Source organism: Gymnoscopelus microlampas (genome assembly GCF_963454915.1).
Source record: "Gymnoscopelus microlampas genome assembly, chromosome: 8".
Lineage (NCBI taxonomy): Eukaryota > Metazoa > Chordata > Actinopteri > Myctophiformes > Myctophidae > Gymnoscopelus > Gymnoscopelus microlampas.
The window spans coordinates 30,876,868-30,897,140 of record NC_139945.1 but is presented as its reverse complement, the minus strand read 5'-3'; the positions used below and the strand labels follow the sequence as shown (position 1 = coordinate 30,897,140).

General features: G+C 45.1%; 1 protein-coding gene across 2 annotated transcripts in view; it reads right to left on the bottom strand.

The window, feature by feature from the left end:
• fat3a (FAT atypical cadherin 3a) overlaps positions 1-20,273 on the bottom strand; it is a 238,291-nt gene that overhangs the window by 23,736 nt on the left and 194,282 nt on the right. For both annotated transcript variants that reach the window (XM_084065060.1, XM_084065061.1), the window contains exons 16-22: positions 19,614-19,828; positions 18,907-19,044; positions 12,525-12,668; positions 9,946-10,143; positions 7,782-8,583; positions 6,518-6,652; positions 5,294-5,451 (exon numbers count right to left, since the gene is read on the bottom strand). In XM_084065060.1, the coding sequence (XP_083921186.1) occupies positions 5,294-5,451; positions 6,518-6,652; positions 7,782-8,583; positions 9,946-10,143; positions 12,525-12,668; positions 18,907-19,044; positions 19,614-19,828 (1,790 nt within the window). The remainder of the gene's footprint in view (positions 1-5,293; positions 5,452-6,517; positions 6,653-7,781; positions 8,584-9,945; positions 10,144-12,524; positions 12,669-18,906; positions 19,045-19,613; positions 19,829-20,273) is intronic.

Genomic DNA, 20,273 nt, shown 5'->3' with positions numbered 1-20,273 from the left:
ATTTCAGTAGGTGAGACACCACTTTCTGAGTATGCTGCCTTGCCGCTGATCCTTGAGTCGGCTTGTAGCAGCCCATCATCTTATGTAAGACGCTATGCGAGTGCCTTCTCTCCTCAGAGGGCCAATCGCAACCTGCGTGATTTCGACAAATACTCTGGGCTGAGGACGTTACAAACGGTAGCACCGTGTATTCGTAATTTTAACCTCAGAACCCTAACAACAGAGATTTCTGTGTGGTGGGTAAAAAGAGCATAAAAATAGGCGTCTTTCAGGTCTATCGATGTGAAACAGTCTCTCTGACGCACCATGCGGAGAGATGGATTTGATAACATCCTGAATTTGAACGCCATTAGATACTGATTGAGGGCACTTAGGTCCAGTATCGGACGCAGCCCCCCCCCCTTCTTTTTGACCAGGAATAGCACGAGTAGAGCCGCTGTTAGCTTGGTCTCTGGGTATTTCCTGTACAGTTCGTTTTCTTAACAGGGAGAATTATCTTCCTGTAGAAAATCGCCCGCCTGTCCCCTGCTTAAGAGAAGATCGCTTCCACTAGCCTGGGGAGGTCTCGAGGCGAACTGTAGTATACATCCCTGGATATAGAGTGCAGCACCTACTGTGGTGTGTTGCACCTTATCCATTCCGATATCATACAGTGGGGTTCCTACAACACTGGTTAGGCTCGATTGTGGTGCCGTGGCGCCATATAGTGGTTGAACAGAGTCGACCGTGAGCCGTTCCCTTGGGGACAGGGCGTAATCGTCCTCTCTTCATGGCGAGTATTCGCCCCGCTACCCTGAAGTGTCTGTGAGACCTCTGTGGTAGCGAGCGTGTGTCCCTTATGTTCTGGTTTTGTCCTGTTTCATTTCTTTTTGCCGTGCCCTTGAAATTCAGGCTGTAACGGTTTGAATGTTATTGGAGAAACAGGTAGAGGGTTCAATTTCTAATAACCACTCCGATGTCTTGCCAAGGAGACATCTTGGTCATAGTATCAGCGAACCTGGGTTACAGTCGTAACTCATGTTTATACTTACACAACATTATCCACATAATGTATAGTGTGTAAAGTCATTCTCCTTTCCATCGGGCGGTGGAGCGTGTTCGCCCCGCCCGGTCACCAGAACTCCAGGACCACCAGAGAGAGAGGGGGAGGCGGTGTCCACCGTCTCCTCCTGACATAGTCCCAGCCATGTCCCTCTCCTTCCTGTATTTCACTCTTGTAGAGTAGCCACCCGAGGCCTGCCTCTGGCTGGCTAGGGTGCTCCTCCTGGCCTGTAAACTGCAAGCAAGAACGCCTGCCATTTAGGCGACGCGTGCTTCGCAATGGATTTGGGCTCTCGTGTCAGAGCCGTGGCTTCTGACGTGAGGTGTGTGGCAACCCCTTCTTCCACGGGTAGCGGAAGAGTAGGGCTCAGCCCAGGACACGTCAACTGTTGCCCCAGTGCTGGTTGCCAACAGGAGTAGGCATTAAAACCGTTCTCTCATACTGGCTGCGGCTTGTGGCTATAGGCTACGCCGCTGGCAACTCGAGGTCGAGTATGAGTCGTGGGGAGAGGCTCGTTTTACTGGCCAGTCGCCTGCTCAATGACCTGGTTATAGGGGACATATTCTGTACCCCGGAGTAACTTTTGGGCCTCGTCCGTGTCCTCTTCCTAACTTGGTGTAGAAGGGACTGGAAATGTTTGGCCCGCTTTTCTGACGAACCTAGGTTCGGTTAGTCCGCATGCTTATGCGGAACGGACCTTCCTCACACGGCCCTCGGGCTGCGTGGGTTGGTCCCAGGCAAATAACACATGAGTTGTGTTCGTCGTGACCCGACATTCTATTCCCGCAGACCCCGCACTCTTTCGAGGGACAGGGGTCCCTTCGTTGCTGGACTGCAGCGGTCATTGTTCACAACACGCGTGTAGCCTGTTTGTGGCAAGGTCTGTAAACAGGGGAGTCGTGTATGAGAGAAAAAACTTTCTAAGCTTTTATTGTCCCAGAGAAACAACACGATGTCGGTGTTAGCGTGTAGCTAACTGCAGCCTGCCCAGCTGGTAGTTTATGATGCTAGCTGGTGGCTTGCAGAGCTGAAAGAGAAACACTAGGAGCGCTTAACGCTAGTGTGTTTGCTCGGTTTTAGCTCGTGGCTACGAGGCCACTTTAGAGACGAAAACACGATGTGGAGCAGTGATGCTGTCATGTTTTTACTCGGTGATAGCACGTCGTGTGCAAAGCGTGTTGCTAGTGGGAGCTCTAAGCTTACCGATGGCAACGTGCTAAGCAAGCCGGTAGCATATTATGCTAGCTGGCGGCGTACAGGGCTGTCTCTGAAGGAATACAGTAGGAGCGTACTACGCTGGTGTTTGCCCGGTGTTTAGCTCGTGGCTAAAACCACCTCTGGGAGAAAACACGATGTGAAGCAGGTTATGCTGTCGTGTTTACTCTGTGTCAGCACGCAGTGTGTAACGTGTTGCTGGTAGGAGCTTGTTAAGCTTCACCGATGGCAACGCACTAAGCTAGCTGGTAGCGTATTAAGCTGGTCAGAGAAAAGACACATTTAAGAGTGTAAACGCTGGTGTGTTTGTTCAGTGTTTTAGCTCTTGGCTAAGAACCACCTCGGAGAAAAACCACAATGTAAAGCAGGGACGCTGTCGTGTTTGCTATAGCTTGCCACACGTGTTGTTAGTGGGAGTTTATTAAGCTCACTGGTGACAACATGCTAAAAAACTAGCTGGTATCTTATGGCGCTAGCTGGTGGCGTGCAGAGCTGACCCGGAGAAAGCACATTAAGAGCGGACGACGCTGGTGTGTTTACTCGGTGTCAGCTTGTGGGTGAGAAGTCACCCTGGAGAAAAACACGATGTTAAGATGTCGTGTTTACCCTGTGTTAGCATGGTAGCCTGCAAGAAGTGTCGCTAGTGGGAGCTTGTTAAGCTCTCGGTGACGACATGCTACGCTAGCCGGTAGTATTATGATACTACCCGGTGGCGTCCCGCACTCTTTTCTGCGGGACCGGGGCTCTTGGACCCGGTCCTGCTCCTCAGAGTTGTGGAGGCCACGTTCACGTTAAGCGTTTTAAGCTTTAGGGAACAGAACAGGGAGGAGGGAAAAAACGAAAACACAGGGGTTGAGCGGACTATGCTCACATGTTTGTTTTTCCCTAGCTAGCTCGTGGCTAACTGTGGCTAGCAGTCTGTGGGGCTGAGGAGAGCTCAGGGCTCTCCCTCTGGCAACCTGCTGCTAGGCTTGAAAGAAACAAACACTGGGGCCGAGTATATTATACTGGCGTGTTGTTCTTTACAGCTAGCTCAGGGCTAGCTGTGGCTAGTAATCAGGGTGAGACTAGGGATTGTGTATTAAACTCGTCCTTCGAATCACGATTACTATGTAAGCAGACTATGCTTTCTTTTTAGCTTATTAAGCTTGGCTATGGAACGTATTAAGTTCCTAGCAGGTTTTGTAAAGAAAGTCAACACCTACCATCAGTAGCGTCTCGCGGTCCGGGATATTATCCTGTCCTGTTGAGACTTTCGCCGTACTGACTTCATAAGGTGGACTGAGAAGGTGCTTCCTCGATCGCGAACGAGAAGAGAAACTGAATTAGGGAAAATGACCCTCCACTGACTGATATAGGATGAGGGCGGGACCTCCAGTCAGAGGAAGGTCAGTCCAGCCAATAGAATTGTCTGGAAGTTTATGAAGGTGTACTTCTGTGTGATCACGCCGGAGGGCGCTCTCCCATAGCGAGACATCGAGTGAAATATTTGAAATAAAACCCGACCCGCACATCACTAGTGGGCTGAGCTGAACATTGCTGCACCGCAAAACAAGTACAAAAAGTACTAAAATGAAAAAGTTCTAAAATGAAAATAAAGAAGACTGGAGGAAAGCCACGGGTCACCAAAATCAGTAGGGTTCATCATGCACATTTTCTGATGTTGCCTAATGGTTGTACTAGCTAGAGGAAAGGCTATGGCAATTAAAAAAAAACAGTAGGTTTCATCCGTTTCATGAGCATGCACAGATAGTTCCATGGCAATCCAGCCAGTCCATTACGAGTTGTTTGTGACCAAAGTGATGGATGGACTGACAAATCGGCTAGCCATCCTTTTCAATAGATAAAAATGTTATATGTTCATGTTTTGTCTTTTTCCACTGGCATATTTCTCAAATGGATAAAATAGAGACTAGATAAATAGATAGTTCTTTGTCTAAAAGACCCAGATGTATGTTCATTAAAATGGCCTTGGAGAAAATGTCTCTGGGTTCTCTGGTTTAGTTACAGTATACATATGTACTGGCAAAGACAAAGAACATGGCATATGATAAACAAACATGATAGAAAGACACTAAAATCTGTGACAAAGGGGGGGGGAAATTGTTATAGTAGATAGACTTGACAAAGCAGAATGATTCATGCCAACAGCTACCAGTAGACACAAGGAAGGAAATGATTTACAGCAGACATTTTTAGCCACTGCTGATAGCTTACAGCTCAGAGGAACATTGGCTGTTGCTGATAACATTAGTTTGTGTTTTTCCCTGTGGGTGACGGCTTTAGTATGTTTGTTTATGAGAATAGTAAGTCAGGTTCTGCCTACAGTACAATAAAATCCTCAGCGATAATTTATCCATTCGTAAATCTGAAAGTGTACAAATGTATCCATTTGGTTAATTTCGGTTCAATTAACACTCAGGAATTTAAAGTTTATTGCACAGGTTTTATGTGTGTGTCGGTGTGACTGAATGTTGGGCACCTATCGTCAGTACGGTGCATTGGGTCAGCGCTGGTGCACCTAGTACCTTCACAGTGGTTCTTTAAGTGGGCCCAGGGGCCCTTGACGGGATACCAGGGGGTCCCGAGTAAAATGTGTTAATATAGCATCTAAATAATTTTAACCACTTTAACCCAGTACATCGGCTATTTGAGAATAGTTGTGCTTGTAAATTGAATATACATATCTTTAATCTTGAAAATATATATATTTTTAACTAACAATTTCAAATAATTGAATAACAGTTTACTAGCACACATCTTATATTAGGGTTCCCGGCACCAAATTCATTTTCATTCATTCACCTTCAGTATAGTGCATGGGTCAGAGTGGGTGCCCCTACCTTCAGTATAGTGCATGGGTCAGAGTGGGTGCCCCTACCTCCTTCAGTATAGTGCATGGGTCAGAGTGGGTGCCCCTACCTTCAGTATAGTGCATGGGTCAGAGTGGGTGCCCCTACCTTCAGTATGGTGCATGGGTCAGAGTGGGTGCCCCTACCTTCAGTATGGTGCATGGGTCAGAGTGGGTGCCCCTACCTTCAGTATGGTGCATGGGTCGGCGCGGGTGTACATGATGATCCCTCGGCTCTGGAGCGTCCTGATCCTCAGCCCCAGCTTCAGCTCTCCCGTCTTCGCTCCCTCAGACACCTTGTACTTGATATAGCTGTTTCCGGAGAAGCTCAGAGATGTATGACCTGCACGCGCACGCGCACGCACACACACACACACACACACACACACACACACACACACACACACACACACACACACACACACACACACACACACACACATTAGACAAAGACATTCAAACACTTAGCTTGTTGTCATCAGCATAAAATGTATATAAGTGATTATAACTTTAGCAGCACATTTGTTTTTCCTATGGCAAGGTAAGAGCAGCGCTCATTTTCAGCCTGCATATGTGCAAGCTTTAACAACGAATGTGTTAGTTAATCACTTTAAAACAAGGTACAGTAGATACCGTGATGTGTACCATTCGGTACGTTACATGTATTTGCATAGCTACTTCCTTGTTTGTAGAGTTAGTTGCGGGGACTGCTTTAATGTAGAAATTATTCTTGTAGTGAAACTTTAATCAATTTAATTGGGATATGTCTATGATTTTCATGTTACTATATTTGGACACCATTTCATATAATAAAAGCAATAAGCTTACCTAGGCTTTGTGTACCTGGCTAACAATGCCCTTAGCTCTGTTCTAAAATCTATGGCAAAAAAGTATTTTTTCTTGTGGCTTATTGCTTTACTTAGCAGTTATCCGGCTCATTATTTCACTTAGTGTGTACTGGAGGAAGCTATGCGATGCTGTCCTGCAAAAAAAGTGATATTCCCTTGATCGTGTATTATTTAGGGAAGGTTCACATGCGGGCAAAGTTTGTCACATCTAAACTCTCTGGAGTTGAATTATAAAGAAACGCATGATTGTTCCATTTGACAGAGCACAATCCAAATAGGTCAAGTGTATCATCTCTCTCTCTCTCTCTTTCTTTCTCTCTCTCTCTCTCTCATAAATACTCAATGCACCAGCTCAAAGACATATAGCACAAACACGTATGTAAGTGTTACAGTAAGTAACAACACACACATGCACGAGTGTGCACGCACACACACGTTCACACACACACACACACACACACACACACACACACACACACACACACACACACACACACACACACACACACACACACACACACACACACACACACACACACACACACACACACACACACACACCTGCACACTCTCCCAGCTTGCCCGGGGGACACTGGCATGCGTAGCGTCCTCTAGTCGCCCCTGTGCCTACACACTGCATGTCTCCTGGACAGGGCTGCTCGTCACAGAGCTCCGAAGCTGGAGGACAGCTCCCGTCTGCAGAAGAGAGAGAGATGGATGGATGGATGGATGGATGGACGGACAGATCAGTGTTGGGCAGAGAAGAGGTGTGGTGTGAGAAAGTGGGTGGAGGGAGAGAGAGAGGCGAGGAGAGACAGAACAGGGAGCATGTAAGGACAGTGATCCAGGAAAGACGATAGCAAATTAGACGAAGGAAGAAAGAGAATAGGAACACCCAAGCAAGTGAATAATATAGATGAAATATTGAGTAGCAGCAGAGAGGCACTGACAAGAAGAAAGAAAAGTTAACATTAACTCTGCCGACAAAGTCCTTGGAGAATACATTCATCAGATTGCCTTAAACCTAGTAATGAACTCTACAGGGTCTGTATTGTCTGTATTAGCGCCTGCGCGCGCACGCACACACACACACACACACACACACACACACACACACACACACACACACACACACACACACACACACACACACACACACACACACACACACACACACACACACACACACACACACACACACACACTTAGCATTAACATTTGGTCAAATGTTAGCATTAATATTTGGTCAAATGTTAGCATTAACATTTGGTCCATCAATCAATGCAGAAGTTTATTTCTTAACATGTTAACATTAACATGTCTTTCTTTTACCAAATCATAACCATGCCCCTAATTCCCCCCGATATGGATGCCACGGCCTGTTTTCAAATGTCCGGAAATTAAACTGGTCCTCACACGTATAATGATACGAGTGGATGCTCATACACATTGATTTGGAGGGTAGTGAGATGACAGATGAAGACTCAGGAAAGTTGGAAATGAAAATAAGCCTTCAACAAACTTTTTAATAGATTTTATAAAATGGTAATTGCAGACAGGACAGTGGACACTGAGATGTGACTGCACATAATGAGCTGAGATCATCCAAACCTCAGGTTTTAGAAAATAAGAGGGAAAGTGTGTGTGGGACGGTATGCATAATTTAAACATATACTGCATGTATGTGCGTGTTTGGTAGCTGGAGTGCACAGGTCAGACAATATCAGCATGTATATTTTCATGTTGTTAGATATGCATATGACTGTTGCATGTGTAATGACCATTTTAAGTTGTGTTATGTGTGCGTTTTTTCTGCCCTCCTCACCAGCACACGTGCAGCGCGTCGTCCTGTGGAAGCGAGGGGAGACAAAGCTGACTCGTGGCGTGCTGTAGGTTGCCAGGTTGTGGGAATCGAGCACGATGCTCTGTTCGCACTGCGCCCCGCGGCACTCCAACCCCGAGCAGTTCTTGTCCAAGATGGCCGACACTCGCAGCACCTCCTCCAGCTGCCGGCGCGAAGCGCTCAACTTCTGCGTCAGGTAGGCCGCCTTGTAAAACCCTCCGCCCACCGTCTCCACGGCGACCAGCAGGTCCAGCTGCTGCGTGCCACCGACGGGCTGCAGACTGAGCACGTGCAACTCGTCCTGCTTCTGCGAGGCGGCCGCCTGACGCAGCACCTTGAGCACGCTCTTGAGGTGCGTGGCCACGAAGTCGTGCGGCGCCACGCTCTCGAAGCGCACCGTCACCGCCTCGCGCAGCATCTCCGGCGAGGCCTGCTCCACGTGCACGCTCACGGGCACGGGCACGGCGAAGCGGCCGTCACTCACGCTGGCGTTGAGAGAGTAGCGGCCGGCGTCCAGCCCGCCCAGAGCGATGATCTTGCCGTCACGTGGGCTGATCTTGAAGAGGCTGCGCTGGGCGGGCGGCGCGTGGCCGTAGGTCAGGGCGTCGTAGGGGTCGGCGTCGGTGGCGTGCAGTTGGCCGATCACGCCGCCGGGGAACTCGTCCTCCATGGTGACGATGTGAACCTCGAGGGGCAGCGCCACGGGCCGGTGGAGGCTCTCCTCGATCACACGCACCTTCAACGTGGAGGTGGAGGAGAGACGAGGCTTACCAGAGTCCCTCACCTGAGGAAGAGGGGAGGGGGAGAAAAGGAGGAAAGTGGACCCGATTCACTAAGCTGGTCGTAAATATCAGTGTACATATGGGTGTAAATAAAATGTCTAAACGAGGGTGTATTTTCTCTATGCAAAATCCGACGTGCAATTCACAAAGGGGTGTGTAAATCCCTGATATGTGTGGATCACAGTTGTTCCTCATTTTTGCCTAAAGGTCAAAGGCACGTTCATATGGAAGATTCTTTGCATTGCTCCACGTCCCCATCTAAGACCAAAAAGCTGTTTACACTCAAAATATAATAACATAATTTAGGCAACGTAGAGCCCATCAAAAGATTTTTCAACACAGTTCAGTCGAGAGACTTGGTTACTTAGTGTGAGCACAACAAAAAGCATTCCCTGAGGGAGACTTGCCAAACAGAGAGGAAAAAGGTAAAGTGAGTTGAGAAGTGAGTTGAAAGTTAACAAAACATATATATATATATATTCCTTCCAAACATGGCTAGAGTACTCAATTCTGGTTTCTGAATCCCAGTATCATTTGACAACCCAACTGAACAACATGTAGGAAATGAATGCATACAGAAATGCCTATTAGAAATATTACACAGACCAGGCAGTGTTTGTATGCACTATGCACTGTCTGTATACACTATGTTCCATGGAGAGAATCCAGCTGTTCACATTAACAAACAAGGCAGTGAGGTCTTAAGTTTTAGGTCCAACTGGCTAAAAGTCATGGAGTTGTGCACTCACTGATCATTCAAGTTTTGTTTCATAGAGTCTATTTTGAACATTTGCGAAGGAATGTTCATGGACAGCTGTACAAACATAAGCGCAGACTTACACATGCACAGACAGAAGGGATGACGGCATGAACACAACCTGTCTGTGCTCATAGAATGTAGAAAGTAACAAGACAAAGTCTAATAATGGTGTGGCCTCCCAGTCCAATGTTTAGCTATAGATAGTAAGTTATTATGTGTGTAATTTGTGAACAATGCTGCAGTGGCGTACTGCTCTATACAGGCTGGCTGCTAGTGTACATGTCCTAGTGTGGTGATGGTCTACTACGCCTCATTTGGCCAAATGGGGATAGCAATCTTTATGAATACTTGTACTCTTAATAATAAGAACAAAAGTGCTTCACAAGAACAATGTTGGTGTAACTAAGTGGTTTGCTTAAAACATACATTTTGAACTATGATTAAAATGTCATGCTCTTTGTAACTTTCACTTTTACCCCACCAGGCATATCAGGCTATCAAGGCTGGAGGTGGTCGGCATCAGCTGTGATTCGTCTACTTTTGAGGCAACAGACATACATACACATACAGCATAACATAAATACACAGCCACGCAATTTCTCACCTGGATCTGAATAACATATTCGGTAGCCAGGTCCCTCCTAAAAACCTGGTTGGCTAAAAGTGTCCCGTCTTGCTCCAGCATGAATTCGCCGCCTTCATTTCCAGACAGGATGCGGAAGTCGAAGGGTGGGCCATTATGGGAGGAGTCCTGGTCAATGACAGAGAGCTGTACGATGCTGGTTCCAATCGGCTTGTTCTCCTGAGAGAGCAGAGGGAGGAAGAACAGCCACTGTCTGTTATGACTGTGTGGTCATGTTAGTGCAAATGTCGGTCTGCTGAGTGTCACCATATGCAGCGGCTGTTAAGGATGTTGTGCCAAGAATGGCGAACCAGAGGTGGTAGAAATTCTGAATATGTATGTCATGTAGAGTAGTAGGGCAACTGCTGCAGGGTGCAGTACATGCAGGTGAAACCAATGAAACAATACTTTGTAGTGTTTACATTTCTTTTTTTTTTCAATACCACGATTTTGTAACCCTTTTTCACACTTTTTTACACTCCCCCCGCCAGCGTAGGGAGCGCAGAGCCGAGCTCATGCCTCCTTCAATGCATGAGAGCCAACTGACCTTCTTGTCACCTGACGGGGGAGTTTCCCTGGTTGGACGTAGTGCGTGGAAGGAACACTTTATTCCAACCAGTTCCTTTCCCCTCCATCAGGCCCCGGCTGTCATGGGGGAAGCGGTATAGCGACCAGGATTACTACATGTTTTTGTGAGGGTATTAACTACCCTAGGAGACACGGGGAGAACATGCAAACTCCACACAGAGTATGCCCTTTTGCCAACCCCACCTAGGGTATACTGTAGGCGCTGATGACGCGGAGGAGAAGACACGCCCCCAGCGCCCACAGCGTCCCCAAACCCAGGACCTTCTAGCTGTGAGGCGACAGCGCTACCGACTGTGCCACCGTGCCCCCTAATGTTTACATTTCTGACATGAAGCTCGTCAGCTGTCAGAGACCTCAGCAGGTTTATAATAGTTAAGTAAAACTACCGAAATAACGAAAACTAGAATTGAAAAAGAAAACATTTTAGCTAACTGAAATAAAAGTAAAAACAAGGCTTTGCAAAAAAAAAAAAAAGATAACTAAACTAGAAAAAGTGCTCCTCGGAGCACAAGTCTCCGCCAGGTCAGGTAGGTTATTATGGCCTCCTGGTGGCGCTATAATAGGCCAATGTGAAAAGGGTGCCATTTATTCCTTGGCCGTGCACAGCAATCGGACACTGCATGCATGATTTGAGAAATGTTGTTGTAAAAATGTGTTTTGCTAAATTTGACCTGCTGGTGGCGCTATAACAGGCCAATGTTACAAGGGTGGCATTTGTTCCTCAACGTAGTGCAAATGTGCATTCAAAGTTTCACTGCAATCGGACGCTGCGTTCATGATTTGCGCCATTTTGTTCAAAACGGGCCACTCCTGCAAACATTACATGTCAATGTTAGCCAATCAGGATGGAATATGAAAAATCAAACAAATCCGCCTTGATCACATGCCTATAGAGATCATGTGTACCGATTTAGGTGAAATTTGGATCAAATCTGAAGGCTTAATATCAAAAAATGTGTTTTACATAAGTCTGCCTCCTGGTGGCGCTATAAAATGCAAATGTGAAAAATGCAGGGCAAAGGTTTTTCCTTGGCCTCTAGAGAGTGTGCATACAAAGTTTTACACTGATCAGTGCAGTTATAGGTAAAAACCCGAATCGGCCTGTTACAGCGCCACCATGAGGCTGATTTGAACATTTTCAAATGGCATTTCTTCCTCGGCCTAATGGGAATGCGTGAGCAAAATTTTACGGAAATTGCATGCTGTGTTCATGATTTGAGGCATTTTGTTCGAAACGGAGTACTCCTGCAAACTTTGAAAGACAATTTTTGCCAATCAGGATGGAATATGAAAAATCTGAAATTAGACGTTTCTTTTAATGACTATAGAGATACTGTGTACCGATTTGGGGGATTTTTGGGCAAAATCTGTAGGAGTACTGTTCAAAAATGGGTTTTGCACAAATTTGCCTTCCGGTGGCGCTATAAAAGGCCCATGTGAAAAATTTGGAGCAGAGGTTCTGCTCTGGCATCCAGGGAGTGTGTGTGCACAGTTTCGCTGCAATCAAGCCAACGGTGCCAGAGATTAGCTGTCCACAAAATGACAGAATGACACACGGACGGACACACACACACACACACACACGGACGGACGGACAGGGGGTAAAACATACTCTCTCGCCATGCCTTTCGGCCTGGCGGAGACAATAAAACTGTATTGTGTGTTTTCAGAACTAACAAAAACTAAAATCTGAGAGAAAATGTCCTTAGTTTTAGTATTGGTCAGTAAGACTCAGTATTCAATATTCTTCTTTAAAAATAGCTGATCTACAAGATCACAACGACACATTGCGAGCTTGTAGGTCTTCTATTTTCGCTAGATTTCTGAGCATTTTGAATCTCGTCCCTGGCCCTGACTACCCTATTATCACAATAAAGAACTAACACAAAAATGTATAAAAACTAAATTAAATCTAAGCCTTCTCAAAAACGAAACAAAACTGAAATTGGAAATACAAAGTTTTTAGGGTTTACCTGTATCACGGTGGTGAGGTTGACCGGGGAGAAGGTGGGCGGGTTGTCATTTATGTCAGAAATGTCAATGTTGACCATAACGGTGGAGGACATGGGTGGGATGCCACTGTCAAGAGCTCTCACTGCTAAGGAGTGACCCGAAACCTAAAGGGAGGAAGAGGGAAAGAAACGTTTAAACGGAAAAAAGGTAAACATGGCATGACAATAAACTAAGGATCTATGCGGTTCAGTCATCTAAAGGGCTCTTGGTATAATGAGAATAAAAATACTGAAAAAGATCATATAGGATCATATCCGGATGATACCACGAGCAGTAACAAGATCCAGATATAAATATAGGCACAACTGCAGGAAGAGGACTGAAAGGAAGAGAGCATGAATATATAGGACATAGGTCCAATATATTATACAATATATATACAGCATACTGTGTGTATATACTGTATATATCTGTGAGAGTATGAATATGGATAGATAGTCTGGTATGCAAAAGAGTGCTTCAGTCTAACCCTTCGGTTTCATATTCAGTGTTCAGAACATGTTTGGGGTCAGGTATAATGTTGTTGGTCAGTTGATGTAAGGGGTTGGCCTAAAATTTTTGAGCAGATTTTCATTTGGTGAAGCAGTTTTCACTTTAATGTAATGGATAACACTATTATTACAATATATTAGAACATTCATAACCATAATATGATTTAAGCCTTTTTCTACAGTATGTGTGCTTGTTAACGGTTGTGGCAGATCTTATGTCGGCAGAGTATTTATCATAATCCTTGTGCGACTTTAAGTCTAATGTATTAAATGTGTGGTCAGTCCCTGCAACAGTCTCTGTGTGTTTGTCAATGGCCAGTCTAAAGGTGCGTTCCGACCCAAAGATAAAACATTTGTTCGAGCGGCGCGATTACATACAAAGACGACGCAAAGACGCGACTTGCCGCGAAGTTGCATCGAGCAGCGCAATCTAGGCGAACAGGGCGAAATAAACGAAGCGTTCTCCCCATCAACGTCTCCCCACCAACGCTAACCAGCGTGATCAAAGTACAGCGATTCAAGCGACTAGAAAGATATTTTATAAGTGTTCATACACAAGACACAGAAACCCCCTGTCCAGGATAAAACTGTCAGCAAAATGAATAAAATGTAAATTCTAAAGAGATTATTCATCCTGTTCTTGCTTAAAAGGACACCATCTCGCTTGGCTGATTTTCCCCTTTTAACAACACCCACCACATAATCTTCATTAATATGGCAAAACCCTTCCAAATACGTAGCTACCTCTAAGTAACTTTATTATGGCGGAATTTGATATAATTTCACGGCTGATATAATGGGATATAGCAAATCAAAAACGCAACAGTTTCCATGCAAATCAATTCGGTCATACCTAAAGCCACGGTGGCACATGCTAATGGAGCATTATCACAGAATAATTTCATGCCTTGCGCTGCACACTTTGGACGCGTGCAAGGAGTCGCTGATAAAATGCTTTTTGATTGCTTTTGAGCACATTTTCTGGAGGAAACCAGAACAGGTTTGTGAGCAGTATGTTGGTGGCACATTGGTATGGTTAATTTGTTGTCACAAGCAAATCGAGCTGAGTTTTATTTTCTCTGTTGGTATGTGGCTGTCAAAACATGGCGGGACACAAGAGTACATCCACGCACACACCTTATTCCCTGCTCACCTCTCTCCCGGTAAACTACTGTAGCTGCAGGGTGTTTTTCTGTGCCTCCTTACATTGCTGCATAATAAAGGCTTAAGTAGACACACTCGAGAAAATGAAAACAAAACAGTAAACCGCAGTGTGCCTCTGGGAAATGAAAGAGTAAACCAAAGGTAGAAAACAAATCATGACCCGCTTAGAAAGAAGAAATCATCTGAATATCCTGTCCCGTATGGTGACGAGAGAAGGAAACACAAGCAAACACATGCACTCACACACCTGCTGTAAACACAAACCAACAACGCAAACATGCACCTCCTGCACAGAGGCTACGCACGCACGCGCACACACACACACACACACACACACACACACACACACACACACACACACACACACACACACACACACACACACACACACACACACACACACACACACACACACACACACACACACACACACACACACACACACACACACACACGAAGAAGAGGGCTTTCATGGCAGGCCAGGGGATACTGAGGGGGCCAGACTACAGCATAGGCTAGGGATTCTGCAGGCCAACAGGAGGTAAATTGTCGACAAGTTTTTATCTAATTAACAAGATAAGATTAAGATGATCCAACCATATTCTCATTGACCATAGACTGCACATATCTTTATTCATACTGTATATTCACTGGTGATAGATGTATTGTTACTGTTTGCTGACTCATACACATATTCAGAGATCTAGTGCAGATGTCTAGGCCCAGCGGCTCAGTATTTAGATTTTTGTTTATTTACTTTTTTCTTGGTTTGGTTCTTGACTTACTCTTACCCAGTACCGCTCTTGTATTTACTGCTGCTATGACACATGAACTTTCCTCTAGGGATCAATAAAGGTTTACCTTATCTTATTTTTACCGTGTGCACATTGTGCGTGCATGAGTGCGTGCTTGTGTGAGCGCACAGCCGCACGCGCACACATAGGCGCACGCACGCACGCACACACACACACACACACACACACACACACACACACACACACACACACACACACACACACACACACACACACACACACACACACACACACACACACACACACACACACACACACACACACACACACACAGGGGGATGCTGCTCTCTGTCTGATAACCCAAACACACTTTCATCAGCCTACGCTTTGATCCCCCACAAGCCCTGCCACTCGTTCTCTTTCTGAGCACGCTCAGATACGTTTGCACCGCGATATCATGGCATGCACTCATGAATTCTTTATGATGGGAATCTGAACACTTCAAGCCTTCCGCAGAAGGAGAGAGAGAAACAGCAAAAATAGATTTAAAAGAGCTGATGATCAGACTGTATACTGTATGTATGTATGTGTGCGTGCGTGTGTGTGTGCGTGTGTGTGTGTTTCATGTACATTTGTTATTGAAGTATGTTTAGCTGCTATCAGTTCACTGAGCATCACTGATGAAGGCCTATCCTTCAACTAACCTAACCTGCAAAAGACCTCCCCATAACTGAAAGGAAATCGTAGAGAAAAGGTGCTAGGTTAAATGATTTCATCAATATGGGCCTATTAATGTTGTCTCGACTAGCTGTGATGATATATTCTATCCAGAGAGAGAGAGGGAGAGGGTGAGGGCGAGGGAGAAGGAGACTTTGTCTGATATCAAATGTATGACTGACTATCAAAACGATACAGAGCCACCTCCCTGACAATATCGCCGGGAAGTCTTACATGAGACGATTCTAAGATGACCCAATGTTATTCTCCATAGAGAAATTACTTCCGCGACCCAGGGGATGAACGAGTGACGTCAGGACTTCGATACTCTCTATACAGGGAGTTCTATGTAGGGGACTAAAGTGAACTAATTGGAAAAACTAGAAAAAGTGCTCCTCGGAGCACAAGTCTCCGCCAGGTCAGGTAGGTTATTATGGCCTCCTGGTGGCGCTATAATAGGCCAATGTGAAAAGGGTGCCATTTCTTCTTATGCCTTGCACGGCAATCGGACACTGCATTCATGATTTGAGGCATTTTGTTCCAAAAATGTGGTTTGCTAAATTAGACCAGCTGGTGGCGCTATAACAGGCCAATGTGAAAAGGATGGCATTTCTTCCTCGGCCTAGTGGGAATGTGTGTGCAAAATCTCACGGAAATTGCACACTGCGTTCATGATTTGAGGAATTTTGTTAAAAACGGACCTATCCTGCAAACTTTAGAAGCCAATGTTAGCCAAGTAGGATAGAATATGAAATATCGGACACATCCATCTTGATCACATGACTATAGAGATACTGTGTACCGATTTGCGTGATTTTTGAACAGAATCTGAAGGAGTAAGAGCAAAACATTTGTTTTACAAAACTCAGCCTCCTGGTGGCGCTCTAAAAGGCAGATGTGAAAAATGCAGGGCAAAGGTTTTTCCTTCGCCTCTAAGGAGTGTGCATGCAAAGTCGCACGCAGATCGGTGCAGTTATAGCTAAAAACGTGAATCGGCCTGTTATAGCGCCACCATGAGGCTGATTTGAAAGTTTTCAAGTGACATTTCTTCCTGGGCCAAGTGGGAATGTACGTGAAAAATTGCACGGAAAGTGCATGCTGCGTTCATGATTTGAGGCATTTTGTTCAAAATGAACCAATCCTGCAAACTTGGAAGCCAATCTTAGCCAATCAGGATGGAATATGGAAAATCGGACAGATCCGTGTTGATCACATGGCTATAGAGATACTGTGTACCGATTTGCGTGTCTTTTGGAGAAAATGTAGGAGTAATATAAATAAAATCGTTTTGCAAAAGTTGGCCTCATGGTGGCGCTATGACAGGCTGATCTGAAAAATGGGGCCGAGGTTCTGCTGTGGCATCCAGGGAGTGTGTGTGCGCAGTTGCACAGCGACCGGGCCAACAGTGGCGGAGAACAGACAGAAGGACGGACGGACGGACGGACGGACGGACAGACAGACAGGGGGCAAAACATACTCTCTCGCCATGCCTTTCGGCCTGGCGGAGACAAAAACGGGTGCAGTTGAGGCGAAGTGTCTTGCTCAGGGACCCCTTGACAAACTGCCAGGGACCTGGGACCTTCTGCTTCCCAGGCGGAATCTCTACCTATTCAGCAAAGTTTTTCTTTCAGTGCAAAATGATGGTATATAGGGTTTGCGATAGTGACCATCGGTTGTACACTACTTTTCAAGATGTATTGTGGGATAAGATGAGTCCACTATATAGGGGTATAATAATTATCTCTATACATTCAGACACCACCACAAAATGGTAAATTCACTACTATAACATGCACTATACAGTAGGGCATTCACGAATAGTGATTTTTAGTATTCGACTTATTCGACCTATAAGTATTTGAATATTCGATTAATCGATTTGATTATTAAAATTAAAAAAAATAACGACTCGACTCAAGGAATGCGAGTCGACGTCAGGCTCCTGGCCCGACGCGTCGACTTCCTAACAACCTCACATACAGTATGAAATGATTTGACAACAATCAACCATGCATGGATTAGGAAAACTAGCAACACCAGAGCTCACAGCTGCGTGTCTGCTGTAGAAAAGCCACTGAAAAAAATAACCGAATCTATTTTTCGAATAATCGACTTTGATGTACAGTGGTCGAATAGTGGTTTGATAGTCGAATATTCGAATATTCGATTATTCTGTTGATGCCCTACTATATAGTGAGTAGGGAATGATTTCGAGCACAGCCAGAGAGTGATAGAAAGAACCAATAGTAAACTTCAATCATCTGTTATTTCGTGTCTCCATTTTTCTCTATTTGGAGCTTCTTGGGTAGAATTCTCCAGGTATTCACCAGGCACTTAATGATGCACAACTACCGGTCCGCTGGTACAGTACGTTGTGCATACAAAAGGTATGAGAACAATAATGTAGTATGCTTACTCCATTCTAGACAGAAGCTCAGTGGCCCCACAATAATACTCCAAGGACAGTTGTTGTCACAATTAATTTGACAAGGATATAAGAGGGAATCCATGTTGCCTGTGATCTAAAAGCCCAGGGCAAAAAGTCCCACCACAGCTTAGAGTTTGGGACCATCTATCCAAGTGTTTTCTTTGTTTTTTAATATTGTTAAACAGAGGCATTTCGGCAGTTAGAAGCGGATTGTTGCCTCAGTATTAGTGGGCCTCTGAGAGCCCTTGGTGTTTCAATGGTAACTTATTTAGCCTATGTACAGCTTTGTTACAAAGAGAGGGTACAAAGAGAAATTGTGTACGTGGTTTGCAAATGGGTAAAGGCAACACAGGTGTGATTTTAAACCTGTTCTTGCCTTCCCAGCTTGTTATTAATAGGTATGGCAAGCCGTAAGGTTTTGTTGCCTGTCTTAAATGGCTCTATGTGCACAAAGATGCATACACACAAACATGAGTGAAAGCACAAGCAATACGCACACACAAACAAACAAACAAGTGTTTGTCCATGTGTGTGTGTCTTCCTGCACTTGTATTGCCTGATTTATACTTGGTTGCATGCTGTGTTGCCTAAGCTAAATTAGCAGATCTAAAAGCACACAACGTGCTGCACTGCAATGCGTTGTGAGGTTGTAGGTCTGATATTTTAGGTGCGCGACACCAGCATGCAACAAAGTATAACAGGGATGTTTACTGTGAGAACAAAATGTCATCACAAGGACATTGATGATAATTCCCGAAAATTAGGTCACGGTGTGAGTGTGTCTTACCGTTTCGCGGTCCAGCTGCTTGTTAACCTTGATCATGCCGCTGAGCGGGTCGATGAAAAACTGGTTGTCTCTGTCCCCGCTGACAATGGAATAGAGGATGGCACCATTCACCTGACTGTCCACATCCTCCGCAATTAGCTAAGGAACACATAGGCACACAGCCACACACATAGGTACATAGGCACACACACACACACACACACACACACACACACACACACACACACACACACACACACACACACACACACACACACACACACACACACACACACACACACACACACACACACACACACACACACAGTATAATCATTATCAGGCTCATGGCATTTGCAGTGATGCATTGAAAGCATTGTGCCCTGGTAGCTAATCACTGGGATCTGAAGGTAGTTGTGGACCTCAGCAATCCATCTCCCTGGTCCAGCGCCTAAGCCACTTCAACCTACTAAAGCATTCGTCATGACATTAAACTTATAATACTGATTTAGCTAATGACAGGTCTAACTCCTCAGATGACACTTGTATGTGCTTAAGTGGATTTGTAAATGGCAAAATGGACATTTTAAACTGATCAGCTGGTACTCAAATCAAGTCAGGTCAATCAGCAGTAGCAAATCTGTTCATATAGCGCCAAATCACAACAAAAGGGAAGTAGCGGTATGTATGATTTGATATTTGGTGCAGAAATAAACACAAGAACTCACCTTGACTACAGACTCTCCGATGGCAGCGTCCTCTGACACCACGGCAGTGTAGATATCACGGCTGAACATGGGTGCATTGTCGTTGACGTCTGTCAGGTTGACGTTCACCGTGGTAACGGCACTGAGGGGTGGGGTGCCACCGTCACGTGCCTCCACAGTCAGGAAGTAGTCCTTACACATCTCGTAGTCCAGAGGCTTTGAGACCGAGATGGCACCTGGAAAGAAGGGTTCAGACACGGGTACACGTTTTTTTTTTGTACTAGTCAAATTCAAGCACATTTCATGCACTGTCAAGGTTGGTAGTCTGGGGTGTTTCAGCACCTTGCAGTTGTAATGAAGTACAATCTGATTCTAAATCTGCTCATCTCTTAATAGATATTACCATGCTAACAGGATTAAGTTCATGTTTTTGTTGTTGTTGAATTGTGACATTAAATTGTTACTCACAATAATTAAACAAATTCAAACATTCGATATCTCTTTATAAAACAAAAATCAATACATTCCTTAAAGTAGGGTAAGTGATATTTTTGGGTTAAAACAAAAAGTATTTTGTTAAAAGGTTAAAATACTATATTCTGATAGTAATCATTGCTATAGAGTGTTTTTTCAGTAACAGATGTCTCCCTGTCTCTCCAGCTCTTTAATAAACAGAAAATA